The sequence below is a fragment of the Melospiza melodia genome, chromosome 14 (assembly GCF_035770615.1).
Source record: "Melospiza melodia melodia isolate bMelMel2 chromosome 14, bMelMel2.pri, whole genome shotgun sequence".
In the NCBI taxonomy this organism is placed as follows: Eukaryota; Metazoa; Chordata; class Aves; order Passeriformes; family Passerellidae; genus Melospiza; species Melospiza melodia.
Genome location: NC_086207.1, coordinates 10,243,495 through 10,262,296, shown reverse-complemented (window position 1 = coordinate 10,262,296; position 18,802 = coordinate 10,243,495). Strand labels below are relative to the sequence as shown.

At 40.7% G+C, this 18,802-nt stretch overlaps 1 protein-coding gene across 6 annotated transcripts in view; it reads right to left on the bottom strand.

The window, feature by feature from the left end:
* Nucleotides 1-220: 220 nt before the first annotated feature.
* Nucleotides 221-18,802, bottom strand: part of P4HA2 (prolyl 4-hydroxylase subunit alpha 2) — a 32,080-nt gene continuing 13,498 nt past the window's right edge. For 3 of the 6 annotated variants that reach the window (XM_063168646.1, XM_063168644.1, XM_063168645.1), the window contains exons 4-16: nt 17,973-18,069; nt 16,701-16,852; nt 15,113-15,250; nt 14,057-14,296; nt 12,203-12,414; nt 11,272-11,448; nt 7,745-7,815; nt 7,413-7,512; nt 6,431-6,484; nt 3,877-3,942; nt 1,678-1,746; nt 1,184-1,280; nt 221-460 (exon numbers count right to left, since the gene is read on the bottom strand). In XM_063168646.1, the coding sequence (XP_063024716.1) occupies nt 390-460; nt 1,184-1,280; nt 1,678-1,746; nt 3,877-3,942; nt 6,431-6,484; nt 7,413-7,512; nt 7,745-7,815; nt 11,272-11,448; nt 12,203-12,414; nt 14,057-14,296; nt 15,113-15,250; nt 16,701-16,852; nt 17,973-18,069 (1,544 nt within the window). In that variant the 3' untranslated portion in view covers nt 221-389. Of the gene's footprint in view, nt 461-1,183; nt 1,281-1,677; nt 1,747-3,876; nt 3,943-4,010; nt 4,071-6,430; nt 6,485-7,412; nt 7,513-7,744; nt 7,816-11,271; nt 11,449-12,202; nt 12,415-14,056; nt 14,297-15,112; nt 15,251-16,700; nt 16,853-17,972; nt 18,070-18,802 lie in introns of all 6 variants that reach the window. The other 3 variants (XM_063168649.1, XM_063168647.1, XM_063168648.1) reach the window with 3 other exon arrangements.

Below are 18,802 nucleotides of genomic sequence, written 5' to 3'. Positions count from 1 at the left end.
AGAAATACAATAAAATCAACATGTACACAAAACTTTTTTTAAAAAAAAACTTTGGTTCAAAGAAATATTTAACATCTAAATCTGAGGTACAAAAGGCACAAGACCAAGCACCCAAACAAACAGAATTGATCACAGCACTGTTTGCACCACTACTACAGAGGGAGACTGTAGGGAGGAAGGCAGGGAAAATGTGGAAATAACTGCAACCAAAAGACATGAATGTGTACAATGCCATTTACTTTCTTTCACAGGTGTTACATATTTTATTGTTCTTTTGTAGTAAAGTGCCAGGACTCTTGGAGAAAAAGATGGATCATTTCTTAGAAATGAACTGGAACAAACAACAGTAGAAAAGGAGACAGAAACAAAGGTCTGCAGCAGGCTGGAGTTCAGTCAACTTCTGTTCTCCCACAAGGTCTTAAGAATTCATTTCCTCTTTCATGAAACCATTTGTTTGAAACTGTGGAAACAGGGAACTGGAATTAGTTATCACCCTGTAGCCAGTGTGGATATCATCACAACCTAGATGGATACTTTAGGTAAATCTTTCACTTTGGGGATCCATGCTTATACTTCTCTACTCACCCAAGGGAAAACACATAGAAAGATGTAAAAGGCTGGGGAAGAAATGATCTACCCTAATGCACAACACTGGAGCCAACACTAAGAGAGCAGTGTATTCTGGGGCTTGTGTCACTGACAGTCAGCATCTCTGGCACTCCAGGGGCATACCCTGGGGGCTAGGGGATATAGGTATGGGAATAGATGATACAAAGCTTGATAAGCTTTCAGCAGGAAGCAGAAACTCCTGATGTCCAGACACTCCCATTTACCTTAGAAGGAGCTCTCATCCTTTTGCAGCTCAAATTATGGGCAGATCTTTGTAGGAATAGACCTGATTCTAGTCAAGTGACAATTCAAGTCATTCTGATGCAGTACACAAACCCAGTGACAGGCACTTTGTGCTGCCACTGACAAAAAAACTCACTAGAAAAGCTGTAGCTGTACAATGCAGCTGCTGAATACTTCATGAGATCAATGGCAGGAAATTTCACTATGGCCAAATGACTCCAGAAGCTGAAGAGGTGCCCAGGTTATTAAATGCTTTAAGAGGTCAGTGTACCCCCAGCTTTACATACATGAGCCTTCCTTCAGGATTTGTTTCAAAATAGGAATTACTTACCCCATTTACACCCTACTAGTACTGGACAAGCTGCATGTCTTGTTCTATAATCCCCCTCACCACTTCTGAAGAGATTGTACCAAAACACTGCTGTTCCCTGAAAAGTGAGATCAGATCTGGATTAGTCACAACCTAGTCAACATAACCAGGTTAAAGTAAGGGGAGGAAGATGCCCATGGATTCAGCTGCAGGCAAGAAATTTAACAGGTCACCATCAACAGCACATGAAAAACTCTTAGTCCTGTTTTAGTACAGCCATGTTCAGAGGACAGAGGAATTCTACTGAACACAAGTTTATTTTGTGAAAAACAGCTGTACAGAGAAACTGGTCACTTCACAAATTACCAACAAAGGGAGATGCCCTTTGGTCTGCAAGATCACTGCAGCTGCAATGAACTGCACTTGTCACATCACTGACTGACACAGACTGTGCTGAGGGAGAGCCAGGAAGTGGAGAGAGAAGGAATAAACCCAAACACATCAACAGACTTTACCTTCTTGGGCCATATTGCTGCCCCAAAATCTGGGAAAACTGTAGCTCCTCCAGCTTCTACATCACTCATCTGAGAAAACAAAGTCCACAAACTGTACATTTACAAGGCTTTTCATACAGTCCCACAAGCTATAAATGTTCCAAGGCATGACATTTCCACTTGCACCTCTACAAGCAGCACTGATGAGGAGGGTGCACTTCAACCAGCACAAACTGCAGAAGAAGCAGTACCTGCTGTTGAAGCATTTTATTGCAGCTGAAGGCTTTTGTGCAGCTTATGTCCATCTGCTCTGTATTTCCTAGATTATGTATCCTCTACTTCAAGTAGCCACTAGAAGTTGTGTACCTGCAATGTTAATAAGCTAATAGTCTAGAACAGAGAGGACTTCAGAGTTAGCTGGTTTCAAGAATTTCACTCTACTTTATGATCCAATTAGGAAAACAAGTGTCTGTTAAACCACATATTTCCTTGTAAATTGAAACCATGCCTTTGGAACTCATTTTCATAATTTAGTTTATGCATCTTGGTCAACCACTTCAAAAACTACACAAACTATTAGAAAAAACTCTTTCTGCAGCTTCTGTGCTGTTCACCAACAGTCTTATGCAATTTCAAGTGCTTTAGGCAGCTCAAGCTTCAACAGCTACAGCTATGTGACTCTAAACAAAACCATGTATCTTTTATGTTTTACACTTCTACACTGGAATGAATTTAACCCTATTGTATTCATCAGGAACAACGGATTTATTGTAAATTCTAGACTTGACTCAAACCACAAAGTTTCTAGAAATGATCCCATTAAAAACAGAATGTCTTTCCACTGAAATCAGTAAGCTTTGGGTCAGATTCTAATTAAAAGAAACAAATTAGTCAGATCCAACTCCCACCAAATTTAAAACTACTATTAATACACTCCCCAAATTTAAAAACTACTATTAACACACTCCCCAAATCCCTACAATCCCTATTGTAACTTGGATTTCTGTTTATAGGAAATATTGTTACCACTCTGGTGTCCTCCTGCTTGGTCCAATAAAAGGACCATCAGATGCCACAGGTGCACAGGTTTTTGCCCATTCCAGGTAGAAAGCGTGTGCATGCAGCCTTGCAAGTTAATACACAACTTAGCCACAAAATGACTCTTTTTAGTAAGGCTGGTGGTACATGTATGATGTGTAATGAGTTCTGTATCGGACAAACAAAGGCAAAGTGCCTTTGACCATGTACAACTGGCAGAGATGTGAATTGTTCCTTCTAAATCAAAGCTCATCCAAAATTCCAAGAAGCAAACAAAATATTGACTCAATTTAAAATTTCTTTGCAGCAGAATATTTCAGTTACTCCAATTCTTGTTTTGAAGATTATATCCCTCCTGACTATACCAAGTTGAAAGTGTTCCTGATTCTGTTTTGACCTTTGTATTTCACTCTCAAACATGTTATCAGCCAACAAATTAAAAATTCTGTGATAAAATATTTAAACTATATCACTAAAATCTTAAACACAGAACATGAGGTGATCCTAAAGATATAGTGGGTACAGGTTGACAGATAAAATAGTGTCAGAAGACTACTGTGAAAACAAGGCCACTATTCCCAGTGGCAGCTGTTTAGGATTCCAGTGTACATGGTCTGTAGGCTGCATAATGCATGCAACTAATGAATCTTTCAAATCTACACTGTAACCTAGTTGCACCAAGTTTGTCAGCTCTGCCTGCCTTTGTTTGTTAAAGCAGCACCTGTGCTGAGCAACTGAGCAACTCTGGCTTTGCCACACAGCTGAGGAAGAGGATCACAGACCACAACATCACGTGCTGTCGAACAGTGGTGGAAAAATAGGACTGTCTCACATGAAGTGGCTGCTAGTCAAGTTCTCCAAAAGCACACCACATGAGTGCCCCACGTACTTCCCTCTCAGAATTAAGCCAAAGTCTCCTTTCCCCCACGAAATCCACTTAGGTAAAAGATTCCATAGCAGAGTGACCGAAAGGAGAAGATGGGTCCTGTATTCAAATTTTCTGCTCTGATGTTAAATACCACCAAAATTCTACCAATTCAGATGGGACAGCACCTGATGCTGCAGGAATAATGAAATCCCTACTGCCAGATGCCAGGAAATCTCTACAAATAACCAACTGCACAAGCTTTAAAGAGATGCTGCTGAAGTTACACTCAATGCATAAAGGATCATCATACTTACATAGTTTAAAAAAGTGGCCACACGATTTCCAGTCCCTAACCGCTTGAAAGCATCTGGCTCATCTTTCTATAAAATTAAATGAGAATAACTGCAAATTTCCAGCTCCCAGCCAGCAGACACACAGAGGTACTTACATAGTTAAGAAACGTCGCTAGCCTATTTCCTTCCGATTTGAGTGTGCTGTCAAAGGGTCGCTGCAACAGACAACAACTTTAACCCAGGTTCCCAACACAGCTACCCACGTGCAGCTCTGCAGAGATCCTCAAGCCCAATTTAAAGAGTTGGAACAGGAAGGGGATAAGTGATACAGGGAAATGTTAAAGTCATCACAAGTTGCAGCCAGGGTGCACAGCTGCATGCACAGAGCACTGGGATGTGACAAGGAGAAGTTGCACTGAACAGTTCTGGAGGGAGAATGGAAGCACTGATTTCAGGGCCTGTGGCACAGATGTTATCCCAGTAAGGTCAACAACAGGCCATTATTGTTCTGGGCACTGATCCAAAGTCAACAACTGACATGAATACAAAAAAATTAATCTTCAGTGGGCTTTAGATAACAGTCTTGTAAATGTAACAACTCAAAGAAATACTATCATGAGAAGAGCAAATGCATGTTTTGACAGCAGACAAAACTATAGAGTAGTTTCGGGTGGTTGCCTGTCTAGGACTAAAGACCACATCAAAAAGATCAAATTGTCTTTAGTCTGTAAAAGACATTGAGTTTCATTTGTTGAAGTTGAGATCACACTGGTGCCAGTGGAGAAGCAGAAAGAACATCCAGAATACCAGTGTCTTTCCTTCAAATAAAATGAAATTAGAAATTTATTTACATTGCTAATAGTCAGGAAGTCATTCCAGTCAGGAGACATCCAGCTGCATTTTTACACATAAAAGCAGTAATGTTCAACATTTAAAGAAAACAATAAATCAGTATTGAAAAAGAAACAGCAGGGAAAACCACAGTGACCATGTCTAAGATGTTGTAGTTCAATCTGCTTAGAGCATGTTTTAATGAACAAGTGGTCTTTCCTGAAATGTGTTCACAAAAACCCCAAACTTGCATATGCAAATCCCATCCAAAAAAGCCAACATAAGAACTCAGATACAGAAAACTCCCTGGTTACTTGCCACTGCTGTGGAACCCAGGTCCAACTATGAATTTCTGAACTTTAACAGCAAAAATCTAACTTGAACAACCAATAAAATCTTCAAGCTGTAGTAGACAGCTACTGAAGTGCCTCTATTTGAGAACTGCAAGGGAATAAAAAGCTTCAAGGCTGATCAGAAGCTGGGGAGACACAGCAGCACCTCTATTTCAACACAAAGTCTGTGATCACAGAGAGCCTGCAGGACCAGACCAGAACTCAGGCAACCTCTGCAAGTGCCTTGCCTCAGCTGACAAATGCAGCCAAGGTTATGTTCCAAGTGGAGCTCTGCTCCAGCTCCTAATCCAAAAGTAAAGTCCACAGTGGCCAATTTGATGCCTGAGGTCCTTGAGTTCAAAGGATTTGAAGAGAATTTAAGAACACTTGCTCAACTCAGGAAACTAAGCAGACTTGAAGTTAAGAGGAAAATTCTCAGAATGGGCCAAAGCTAATGAATACAAACTTCCATAGTGTTAAAACTTGGAATTTTTTTATTTTTTAAACAGTGCTAAGTTGGGAGGCTTCAATTCTGTACTCAATTAGTGGGTTGTATACTCTGGCTGCAGCAATCCCTCCTACCAGGTAAAACCACTGGGACAATCTGAATTATGCCAGATCCCACTGAAATACCACGGAAACCAAGGCATCACATGGATTTTATATTTGAAGTTAACAGTCACCACAGCCCCTCAGTATGCTTAGCACAGCCATGAACTTGTTGAGGGTCATTATTAACAATCTGCTCTTCTTTTCTCCCACAGCAAAGCAGAGCTGTTCTTTGCCAGGCAGAGCCCTCTAGTGCCTCGTGAAGACCCAGCACTAGCACCTGTTCATGCAACCTGGGCTGGAGCACTGCCCTCAAAACCAACCCAGGGAACTCTTTTCAGATCCCAGTGCTGCAGCCACTCTCAGGGGTCTGCCAGAAGGGCTGTACAACCCATGAGGATTTCCATAATGTTTACTTTTCAGGAGGAAAGTGGAAGAATATTGCCTCCTCAGTCAGCTCCTGCAAAATGCTTTAAAGCACCCAGCAAAGCAGGGTTTGGACAACAATCACTGAACTCAGAAGCCTAATGGAACAAGGCAGACTCACAACCCAGGGCTTGCAGACCTCAGTTTACAAATAAAACAATGCAAAGAGCACATTCAAGTGCTGCATGACTGTTTTAGAGTCTCTGTACTGTGTAAGGAATCAAGGTCCCAAAGTAAGCAGGGAGGTTTGTTCATAATTCTTTTGAACCTGCAGCATCAGAGAAAGCAGTGCAAAGGCTTTTCAGAATTCATAATTCATCCATGAAACAGGGCTACATATTAAATGCTCTAAAAGAAAACACCTCCAAAATTTCTCTCAGACCAAACTGCTCCCTCCTCCCCACCCCATTAAGAAATAATTGCAAGTGTGATCTTACCCTGGAAAAATCAAAATGTGGCTCGTACTGCCCTCCCATTCCATAGTTGGCAACCTACAGCATGGAAGAAGGAAGCACATAAATATGTACTGAACTGCAAGTGAGTGCTGCAGAACAGCACTTGCTCTCAGAAATCCAAAGCAGGCTCTGAGAAACAGCACTTTGTGGCAAGATGATTATCTAGAGTATACTGGATTTATTTTTAGTTTGCCGGAACTGAGGTACACAGATGAGAAACAACTTGAGTGCTTTTTCCCTTTTGTAGCTTGAGGGTTTGTACTTATCACTACAACAGCTTGTTTAACATTCAGCAGCAATAGTTCCACCACATTTTTTCTTCCTTTATCTGAAGGAAAGGCAGATCAAAGTGTGCAACTCCCTGGGAGTTCAGTCTAGGGGACAGAACTGGACTCTGTGCCACTCATGTATGATCTGTTACATACTAATGCCTCTCCTGTGTCACAGAAAATTAACTTAAAAGCACCTCTTCCCTCACTTTATAATCACATAACATGCCTTAGTTACCCTGAGGCTGTACTTAACGTGTCTCTCAGACCACTACACAATTACCTGGTTTCTATGGATAGCCTGTAATCGAGAGTATTTCCATCAAGCTCTGAAACAGGAATTCAAGGAGCATGGAGGAAGAGAAACAGTGAATAGACTAACATACAGCTATTCTGGCAGTGCTCTACTACTGGCACTCTTCTTCCCAACAGCCATCCAAAGATCAGAATTCATATCAGACTATAGGAAAAAATACTTAGGTCTTAGAAACATTGAACTAGGACAGAAAATAAGCTTTTGCAGACTTGAAAAATAAGCTGCAGGCACTTCCCTCAGAACAAACTGATAAATATCAGATTTCTGCATGAAGTTTTCTTATATTGCTTTGGTCTCTCCACCCTTCTCTGCCTGGCACACACAGAAAACATCTGTCTGCACCATTCCACCTTAACCAGGGTGAAGTCAGTGCACCAACCTGCAAGAGCTCAGCTGTTTTCACTGTTAACCCTGTGATCTGCTGCATTCGCTGGTTCACCTTGGCCACAACAGGATCATCATCCTCCTCCAACCACGAGCTAAGGGAAGGACAGCAACACGTGATTTTACAATACCAATCACCACATCCCATTTCCCAAGGCAGAAGGATTCTCCTGCCCTTTGTCAGATGGCTAAAAGAGCCATTTTCCATGCATTTGTTGGGGAAGCTTTGGTTACATGCAAAGCAGTTCAGGTTTTCAGACATAGGAGGTAGCAAACAACAGCTGTTAAACACAAAAACCTTAAAGCTCAGCCCTTCCCTCTGCTTACCTCTTGGATACCCTGTAGCTGGCCACTGTAAGGACACCAGTTTTGGGATCACGTACTGTGGCTCGTGCCAGCTGTGCCAAAAAAAATCCCAAGGGGGAAGAAATACATCAGCTACAGGGGAGAAAATTTCTCACATCTTACCAAAAGCAACACCTGATTTGTCCAACTTCAGTAACTCACTGGATAAAAGAGTTTCAACCTAGAATATGATCTGACTTAATGCTAAAACAACACATGCAGAATCACAAGTACAATCCATCACCTGTATTTGACCCTGGAAAAAGAGTCTGAGGGACTGCCCAAGCCATGATATTGATTAAATCCATGAGTTGCTTGCTTAACAGGTTTTGAAGGCACTTTTTTAAACAGCTGGAGTCAATATTAGCAAGAGGGAACAACAACAAAAGTTAACAACATATGAAGTCCAAGTTCCTAGCAAACAGAAAATCATTGGATAGTCCATGAATTTAATCAGCCTGCTCCTCATATTGATTAAAACTCCAACCTCATTCTCAGATGTAAAATAACAAGTGAAAACTTTTACAGAGCAAGTTACAAACTATGGGACAAGCAAACCCCCAGTAGTAGAAAACTCCCAAATACAACTCTCAACATTTCCATGCTTAAATTTTCCAGCTGAGAGATGCCTGGAACATCCAGCTCTGATGAAGGTAACTCTGCAAAAGCACAGCACACCTAGACATTTTAAACAGGCAGTATCATCACATGTAGGCCATATGACCAGATCTGTAGGGAAAAAAAAAATGGAACTTGGCAAAACTGACAGTTTGCTGTGGTGTCAGAGTGACAGATGACTGCTAACAATACACCAGCTCACTTTGGTTTCATTCTTGCAGCTGAGAACAAGAACTGGGATACTCTTTTCTTTGACTGTAAACTAAGACCACATTTAAATTTAACTCCTGCTAACCACACACACTCTAAATCATACCTCTTTCCTTCCACTTAATTATAGGTCATGGAAGGCCTTTTTATTTGCCTCTTCTTCAGGGAATGCAGTCATTATTTCCTTCATTTTTCCTCAAATAAGTCTCCAGCCAGCTTTACACTCCTTGTCAGCTGTCTTGTCCCTATACAAGAGTTCTTGGCACAGCTGTTGCTGTAATTCTGACTCACTGTTACTTTGTTCCAGATTCTGCCTGTGTAAATTATAACAGAAGAGCCAGACTGACTGGATGTTGTTCTTCACTGGTACAGTGAAGCATAGCTTTGGGGATATATATTTTGCTTCCCAGACTTTTCATTCTGCTGCCATTTTCAAGCTTGTACATGCTTGCTTGATTTCTGCACCTAGCATATGATATAAATAAATCAGAACTCAAATAAGCCTGACTGCTTTGATATTATTTCCTATCTGCTCTGACAGGCAGGTTTCTTCATTTAAGACACCCAATCTACATCTCAGTTGGTACAAGCAACTGATAAATGTGAGGCTTCCTCTCTCAGGGTGGAGAAATCAGCCTTGTAAGAAGCATTTGCTTTCCAAAACCATCATAACACCCTTCAGAAGAGTGGTCAGAAGCTTCACTGACTGTTTCAGAGTCTGTTTAGTTTAGCAATCTCTGTTGTTATTTCCTTCTGAAATTCTGCACTGCTGAAACCCTGTAGCATGAGCTCAGATATTTATGCCTCCCCACTTCATGCCATGTTCTTGCCTGTTCAGACATTCCTGGCTTGCAGGTAAAACTAAGATTTTAAGAATATGTTTCTCATACTATGATGGACCTGCCTCAATGCTATCCACACCAACAGAGCTAAGAATTTTCTTGGTCCTCCCCAGCCAGTTCTGATGGATTGCCTGAAAAGCTGGATCTACTTTTTGGAAGTGGAATAACAGTGATTGCATTTTGCAAAACAAGCATAAAAAGCAACTCAACTGCAGCTACTCCCAATCACATGCAGATGTTCTTTCTCTACAAAAAGTATTGGCAAGTGTAAACTGCAGATAATGCTTAAGTGCTTGGACTCAAAAGTAAAATTGTCTTGCAAATGCATTTTAGAATAAACAAAGTGGTCACCTTTCTGAGCCTAAAATAAAATAACACTTCACAGTTCTGTCTGAAAGCTTCCATGATTCCCAACTAAAATTTCCAGGCTAAAATTAAGCTGTATTTATTAAGGACCATCTCACCACAGCACTTGCATTTTCCATTCTTTCAGTAGTAGTGCAGAATTTAAAGTTACTCCAGCAGCTGAGGTTTAGAACACACAACTCATAAAGAAATGGTTGCTTTTTTAAAATTGACAATTTTCATCTGAATCTTAAGGCTATAGTAAATACTCTATTTACCTACTCTTCTAGGGACTGACTGCAGTTCTACACTACACAGATTACATGAAAAATTCCTCTAACATTAGTAATATATGCAAAATTCAGAGACCAAGCATTACGACTTTCCATAAAACTCTGAATAAAAAACAGCAGTCTTTAGACAGTGCTTTTATTTGATAAAATAGATTAAGTGATATGCTCTATGTGAATACTTCCATTTTATCTGAAGCTCTTGAAGTTTTCTACTATGATGTAATAGGAAAAATTCTCCATTTAAGGAGGTGAGATCCCTCACTGAGACAGGAGTGTTCAGCCAACATTTCCCTAGCTGGCTGATAGTCATAGAAGACCAGCTTCACAAACATCCCAAATCATTAATCATCTGGGGAAGCATCAGTTTCTCAATGTGTTTCTAACTATTTATGCTTACATTTAGAAATACAGAAAGCTAAGTCTTTACTAGAATTTTTGTACCATATTTCACATGGTAGCCTGAAGAGTGCTAAAATGAACCACTCCTCTATAAGCAAAGATTTGTTGTTTTACATTCTGCTCAGACCTGACAGAAGATCTATGGGGGCGTCTACTACTATCACACTGCCATACTACTTTTTGCTAGAAAGGTGACAGAAAATTCCACCTCCAGAAAAAACAGATAATTACTAGCTTGGCATGAGGTAGCTGTCACCAGAACTCATATCATGAGTAACAAGAAACATCTATGGTTTAGAATAGAAGCAGTGGATTCCAGGATACACAAACAAACAAAAAAAACCCGAACAAACCCAAACCTCTAGGTATTATTCTAGCACAACTTACATTTTTATCTTTCCACTTCTCTTGAGATTTGGGGGTTTTAAATATCATTTAAGTTTGGCTCCAGTTCAAAAGGCAGATTCAAGACATATTGCACACCTACTCCCATCATTTTAAGTCAGCCATTTATCTTTTCAAGTCTAGTCTCTAATTTCTTAAAGCTTTCTAAGCCATTTAGTGAGAACTTTGCATAATTAAGTGCAACAATGCAGAAGTACCTTTAAGTACCTTTGGGAGCCTGGGCTTTATGGTCCTACATCACCAGGCAGTTTCAAAATCTTTCCCTTTAGGCTCACAGCTGCAGTGTACCATCTGTAGTATGAAACCAGATCTTTCAAATCCTTAGCTTAGTCCTTGCTAATAGAGACTGAAGCATGGAATTGGCAGTTATTAGTGAGATGGAAAAAGGGAAACTTACCCTTGGCTTAGCTAGTTGTTTAATCTTCTCAATTTCTTCATCAGACATGACATCATAGTATCTCACAATGTGAGGACTGTCCCATTCATCTTCTTCTTTAAAGGGAGCTATCAGCAGATGAGGGTTTCTGTTTCCATCATGGTACCTACAAAACAGCCTTTTTTGTCTTCGAGGTGTCTGAAACAAAATGCCAAACAAAGCATTGTTTGCTCAAACACTTGAACTTCAAACAGGCAAGGCAAGAAGATGAGCTTCATTCCACACACACTGTAAAAGCCATCAGGTGACCAGAAGATAGAAGAGGTAAACAAGAGCAATTCTGCAATTCACTGCAATTAAAAACAAGATATCCTGCTCCAAACACCACTGAGCAGCATCTGAAATACTCATCTTTAGGGGAATTAAACCATAATAGGTTACAGATTAAGAACTATGCAAGCAGCAAGCTATAAAAAAAAAAAGTCTGGTTTTCATAATTAAGACTATACAGATGAAATAAATTGCTTCTTTTCCCAGGACTAAGAATTGAAGTGATATTTGTTGAGAGGTACTGGAAATCACTTGGTCAAAATAGTCATTCCAGAATACACGTCTAAGATGCAAAAGGGAAGGAATAATGTGATTCCCTGAGTGTGGTAAAGCATAATCAGCTCTCAGGGGAAAAAGCCCTGTATGGCTGACTTTGAAAAAGCTGAGTAGACAGACTGAGGAGAATCAATTTTCAACAATCCTTAAGAGGTACAGCTAAAAGTTGTGTGTAACAGCTGAAGATTGAGAAGTCAAGAGGTAAGATAAAAATCTCAGCCTGGACAGAAACAAACTTAAATTTTTCTTAAAAAAAGAGCTTCACAGAAGGAAAAAACAACACGTTCCACCAAGCTTGACCACCCTTATGCAAAGGCAGCATAGTCAGGAAATTCTTGTCCCTTACCATTTTCACCCCTTCACCTCGGCACAGGGCCTCGTAGATATCACGCTCAGGCAAGTAGTCCAGAGGCCTCTCATAGGCTCCACTTTGCACCACAGCTTCTGTGCTGGTCACAGTCTTGTTTATTGAATTTTCTTTCTCCTTCTCCTCTCTTTCCTTCTCCAGCAGCTTCTCAAAGTAGCGCAGGTTACTGCCCGCTCTCTCATGAGTGCTGTCTTCATTGGGAGAAAACCAGACAGAAAGGGTGATTTTTGCAAACTGTTAGGACAAACAAGTCCCTGTATCAAGACAGCAACAATTCTTATCTTCCTAAAGCATTATCAGGCAAACAAGGGCATTGGCTTCAGTCTGCACTGAAAATCCATGCCAGGAAGCTTCTGCCTTTGCAAAGGAGAGCTGCACTAAGGATACAAAAAAATCCTTTCTGGAAGAACCCATAATAAAACTTGTATTCCAAGAAAAATAATACAAAGTTTTTGTTGTTCACATTCCTCCTTTTCTCTCAACTTTTCTGACCAGTTCTACCCAAGATGAGCAGGTCAACAGAGTTCATGAGCAGAGACCAAGGTAGCCCACTTGCTGTACCCCTCCTTTCCATGCTGCTCACCCACACTGCACAAGCAGACTTTAGCCAATACTGTGGTGGAGTCCAGCCACAGTCTGCAGTCCCAAACACTTCTCTCAGGTTGGGAAGCTCTGAGCCCACCTACAGCACCCATCTGCAGCTCTGACAGGGTTATATGGGAGGGAGCATCTTTGGACATACTAGTGATTTATTAATGATGTTGGTAAGAATCAATTATCATCATCAATAGACCTTTATCCCAGATAACTAAGAAGGAACAATTCCTTGTTCATCTGTGTTTCTGGATGCTACTACCTACAAGAGATTCTTTCCTTTCTGGCCTTCCCAATTTCACTGTGTTTATCTCATGGAACCAACCCAAAAGCTCACTCCAGTCACCACTCATTAGAGCACAGGGTAATAATGGCCAGATAGGCAAGTTGAGCCCAGAGCAGAGGAAGCTGCTGCTTTCAGAAGGGACTGCCAACTGTGTTCCACTGTTTGCTGCTGATAAAGATTTGCATTCTGCTATCAGTGCTAAACCCCTAGAGCTAGATTCAATGCATATTCATATTCTTGTAAATTTTAAATAAAGAATTCTAGTTCTGCAGAAATTAGACTAATAAATATTTTTCAATAGGAAAGTTTCACCCACTCTCAGGATGCGGCTAATATCTAAACAACCAAAGCTCATTAAAAACCCCATCAAATACCTAACACCTAATGTTAACTCTAAGTGAAGAGGACAGACCTTTCCACTGCAGGAAGTAGGCAAAGCTGGATAGAAAGCTTATTTGCTTAGTCAAGGGAAAACTAAAAACAGTTCAGAAATAAAGAGGTTTTAAGAAACTCAGTTTGTTCTGAATATTCAGAAATAATGCAAGATCTCAGGCAAAGTATTCCAGCATCCATGATTACCTGCACTGAGGAATAAAGAGGTACAGGTAAAGTCAGTAGGACTTCACAGAAGGTGCAGCACTACCCATATCTGTGGTAGCCTTGATCTCTACTTGAGACAAGCAAGGCTTTAACCACTGCCAAACAAAGCATCTCAGTACAGTCCAGCAGGCAGTGAGTGCAGTCAGACACACCAGGGCCTTGGGTAACAACAGCATGGACCATAAGACAGCTTGTTAAAGATACTTCATGTATAAATAGACTTTTTTCTAGGACCCACATTTATTAAAGTGATCTGTGAGGATATCCTTTCCAATCACCTCACCAATGTGGATGGGCCATGACTGTTCTCAGCTCTGCTAAAGCAGCTAAAGTAAAGTGGTCTCTGTTCTTACCGAGGGATATCAGGCGCCTGGTGAGCTCCATGGCTCTGTGCAAGTCCCCAAACTGGAAAACTGCATAGCTGAGATAATCTAGGATCTCTACTTTGCTGACTGTTGTATCCTCCCCCTCATCATGCTGTTTTAAGGCCTGCTCCATCCAGAGCACAGTGTGGTAATAGTCCCCATCGTTGTAGGCTGTCTTCCCCATGCCAAAGCAGTCACCAACTGTCAGGGAGGATCTATATTTTGTTCCTAAAAACAAAAATACAGCTTTCAGCAATCCACACAAGCACCTTTGCCTTAAATACATGGGATACAATGAGAAGTATCTGTAAATACACACTTTTATCATCCAAAAACGTTTCTAAGAAACAATGCTTTGACAATATTGTAGGTTCAGTACTAAAATGATCACCATCAGAATTAAAGAGTAAACTACCTTAATTTTATTCTAACTCATTCCTTTGGAAACAAAGGGAAGTTAACAGTGCTAAGCTACTGTGTTTTCTGCTGTAGACAAAGGAAGAGCAGACTAACATTGTAACAGATTTCACCTAACCTACAGATTAACACCGTTAGATGATCAGAGAAGCCTGACTACCTGCTGACTGTGCAGCTTCTCTTTACTATAAATCTGTATTTGTGCATAAGCAAGCTGATGTTGATTTACACAAACTGAGTGTCCAGTTGACTGCACTGATTTCCAGTTGCTCCAGCTCAGAAGATGCACATGTAAGACTTAAAATTTAGTTAATTATTAATGGCTAGTAATACTTACAACAAATAAAAACATTGTGTCAGCTCATTTACCTACACATCAACAAAGCCTATTCAGTTAGTAAACACCATGTTGGTAGCCACCACAACCTGTTTCAGTAGGTGTCACAGCAGCAGCAAACATTAATCAGGACTTTGCTAATAATCAGACATCCCAGTATTTTTTTGAAATTTTCTGAAACATCTGTGGCAAAAACAGTTAACCCTCATTTTATAAAGGACTTTTGGAGAGAGTTTGAGGATGTTACCATTTCCTTGCTGTTAAAGCCGAGGAGCCCTTGGTGCCCTTACCTGGCAAGTTCCCTCGAGAGAGGGTTTCAGGATCCAGCTTGTAGGTGTCCTGCAGGCGCATCAGAGCCTTCGCCGCTCCGGTCTCGTCTTCTTCAGTTGGAAAAAACTGACGCTGGATTGTAAGATTTGCAATAAAGCCTTTGCAGTAAAAGGGCAGATGTTACTTCCAGAGCTTGAATAAATATCAGCACAAGATTGACACAGAAGAGGAAACATCTGCTCTGGCTTGAGAATTAAGTTTCAAATAATCCAGATTTAAAGCCTCTTATTAGGCTCAAAAGTTACAAACACATTGTTTTCTGTCCCTTTTCAAGAAATACAGCTCATGAGTAAAAAATAAGTAATAAATATCTAAACTCAGTTTTCTTGTGCAACAAAATTACTGATGTACAATGTGAATCTAATGATCTTAATTGTCCTGTAATATCTCTTTCTGACATGAAAACTTAACAGCTTTGATCATATCTCCTGCAATACCCATAGTTGATGTCAGGTTGTAGTACTAGTCAATGATCTCCAACTTGGTATTCCAACATCTAAAGCTACAAGAGCTTTTCAAGTCTCAGTTCCAGGGGCAGAGACCCTGATCCAGGATCCGCTCACTAGTACAGGGCCTTACTCAGTGAGAGAATGAAACCTGACAAGTAAACCAGGTGATACTCAGAAATAAAATTAAATGCACTAAGCAAACATGTCAGGGTTACACAGCAGGTTGGTTGGGCAGAAGAGGAAGCCATCAACTGAAGGAAAACAGCCCAACCATTTCTAATCATACAGAAAGCCAAACTGGAAAAAGAAGCATTTAGAAAAAATTAGCGACAGACATATTCAATAGACATTAGTATTTTATTTCCATTTAGGATAACTATTCCAAAAGGCAATAAAAACCTTGTCTGGAAAAAACTTTCAAGTACCTAAACTTTAGCATATGCAGAGTAGAAGGGGAAACCATGTGGTGTTCTGCCTGAAAAACACAACCACCTCCTCCTCACTATCCAAGAGTCCAGTAAAAATAAACCTCCGCTTAAAAAAGGTATGCAAGCAAATTCAGGCAGACATGTGAAAAAATGATGCAAACCCAAGGATTAGTGCTGGAAACATTTGATTTAGAAGGATAGATTTAGAGACAGCAATCATATAGCAATCCTGGTTTTGGCAGACTACAGCATCTGCAAACTCTAACACTGAGGCTGATCCAAGTTTCTCCACCAGTTCAATATGGGACTCATTTTGATTCTTAATCCTATTCTCTGATCAACACTGTCAAAAAACAGTGATCATCAAGAGAAGCAGCAGACTGGGAAAGCAAATAAAGCAGTTTGTATACAAGTGAACAATAACACTTAACAGTTACCAGCACAACTTTAAGCATGTCCCATTCTCCCTTCTTCCCCAAACAAAACAGTTTGAGTCTTGACTAAGACGTGTTCATATGCAAGTCTCACTCACTTGGGTAATCAGTACACACAAGTCAAGTCCTTAGCTGCTTTTTAAACAAACTTGGCAATAATATTTAAACTACAGCCAAGCTTGTGGTTTTCCAGAACACAAGGCTGCCTCCTGACAGCAGTCCCCTGTAACGCCTCACCATTTGTTGTGTCCTGAAGAACCAGGTTTTCCAATTCCAGCCAGTCAGTATTCAGACGCTTGACAAGCTTGTATGCATTCACAGGGTGTGCCAGGTACCCTTCTGGATCAGAGGCTGATTTGCTGGTCAGTACATCCATCCTTTCAGCCCAGCTGGAATGAGAAGTGTGCACATGATTTAAGAAGGAAGATGTGCATCCATAAATTGTTCTCAGGCATTTATGAATGCACATCTTCCTAAATCATTCAAATTACACATCTAGATCAAATTATTGCTGCTTTTACTGTCAAAACTGGCTTTCAGCCTTTCAAGTTCACAAGGATAAAGTGGAGGCTTTTTAAATTACAATAGTCTCATTCAAAGGGAAAGTATTTCCCTGCTTAGTATTTTAAACTTCAGCAGGCATGCATCTCAGTTGTAACAAGCCTTAAAAATACCAGTTTATTCACAGATTTAACAGATATTCTCTTTACCAATACTTGAAAAGGATACTGCTTTGCCTCTGAAGGGCAGCTTTTCAGGAAAAGAACATTTTGTGCCTATGTGACCAGAACTCCTACCATTCCACTACTCCATAGCTCTATTCTCATCCTACACTCCCACAGGAAGGTCAAATTGACACATATAGCCTCGAGCTGAGAAGTTTTTTGGAAAGCACAACTCCTCCTAGAGGCACTTGGCTCTTCTGAACCTGGACCTCATGCAGCCTATCCTCCTGTCACACCCTAGCATATATGGCTTTTGGCTAGAGCAGAATTAACAATCTTCCTACATGACACAAAGTATCAGCTGTCAGCAAGGGCCTTTCAAGTGATCCAAGCATCAGGACAACATCAGAGATGTGCAGCAGCCAGGCTGGCACCTGAAGAGAACAGGGCAGAACTGTCCCTGAGGGCAAAGCCAACACAGGAAGGAACCCAGAGATTTGGTAAATGCCACTGGCACACCTGGCTCCTGTAAGCAGGGCTGGTGGCATGAAACAACAGGCAGCACAGAGCACTGGCACACAGAGGCATTCAGCTCTCAGGACAAGACTGACATGACTCTGATGTGTGCTCTTCACAGGAGTCCTGTGATGGTACAAGGACAGGGCAAAGTGGGGAGATCCCACCAGAGCACCATTTCTAAAGAAGTAAATTCTAAGTGACACCTGTGATTATCTACTGAGGAAATACCAACAAGATTTAGCATCAGAGAGTGGTGACAAAGGTGGGGTGTGACTGAACACAAATGAGCCATTTTGTCACCCTTCATTACACAAATCTCCCCTACCTTTTAATCTGAGAGAGCTTTTTCTCTTCTGCTCGGATATATTCCTGTAAAGACTGTACCAAGTCCTTCTCTGCATAAATCAGGTCTGTCATTTGACCTAAAAAGAGTAGGAGCAAATATTCATCAGTCCTAAAAAAGTAACAATTCCCAAGTGCACAAAAAAGAAACCTTAAATGCTCCAGGGCTATTAAAACCACCACAAAGAACAGACAAATAAAGGATGTGCACTTCAATGCCTGTACCCCACAAAAGCTATCAGACACACAGGTCTGGCATTCAAATGCTTCAAGGGGCTTTTAAAGTCCCAGCTTCAACAGTTCATGCAGCTTCGCTCTGACCCTTCCTCTGCCTCTGAATTACTTTTAGTACTACAAGTGCAAGCAAGAAAATGAAAAGAAAGGTTTGACACTCATACAGCTATGGAGACAAAGCAACAAAAGATGCAAATGGCTGCCAAAGCATCTGTTCTACATATGGACACAGATTAGGTCACACTAACAAATTGCTAGTGTAACCACTAACATCATTTAAAGTTACAGCTTTACAATATGGGTAACCATGGGAACAGCCTAACATTACACAGAGAGGAATTTCAGACTAATGTTCATAGACTCACACACACTCTCCTGATTAGCATTAGTGGAAATTGCTAACATATCAGTCCTAATTGCTATGACAAACTTGGCTTTTCAAAGTCCAAACTGAAAGAACATTATTAGATTCATAAATGCAACCACAGGTCCAGCATTCCAAAGTAATTATGAATGAGGCATGATTAAGCAGATAGAAGGCAGCAGGATGTGCTGTTTTCAGAGTTAGTAAAGGTTCAG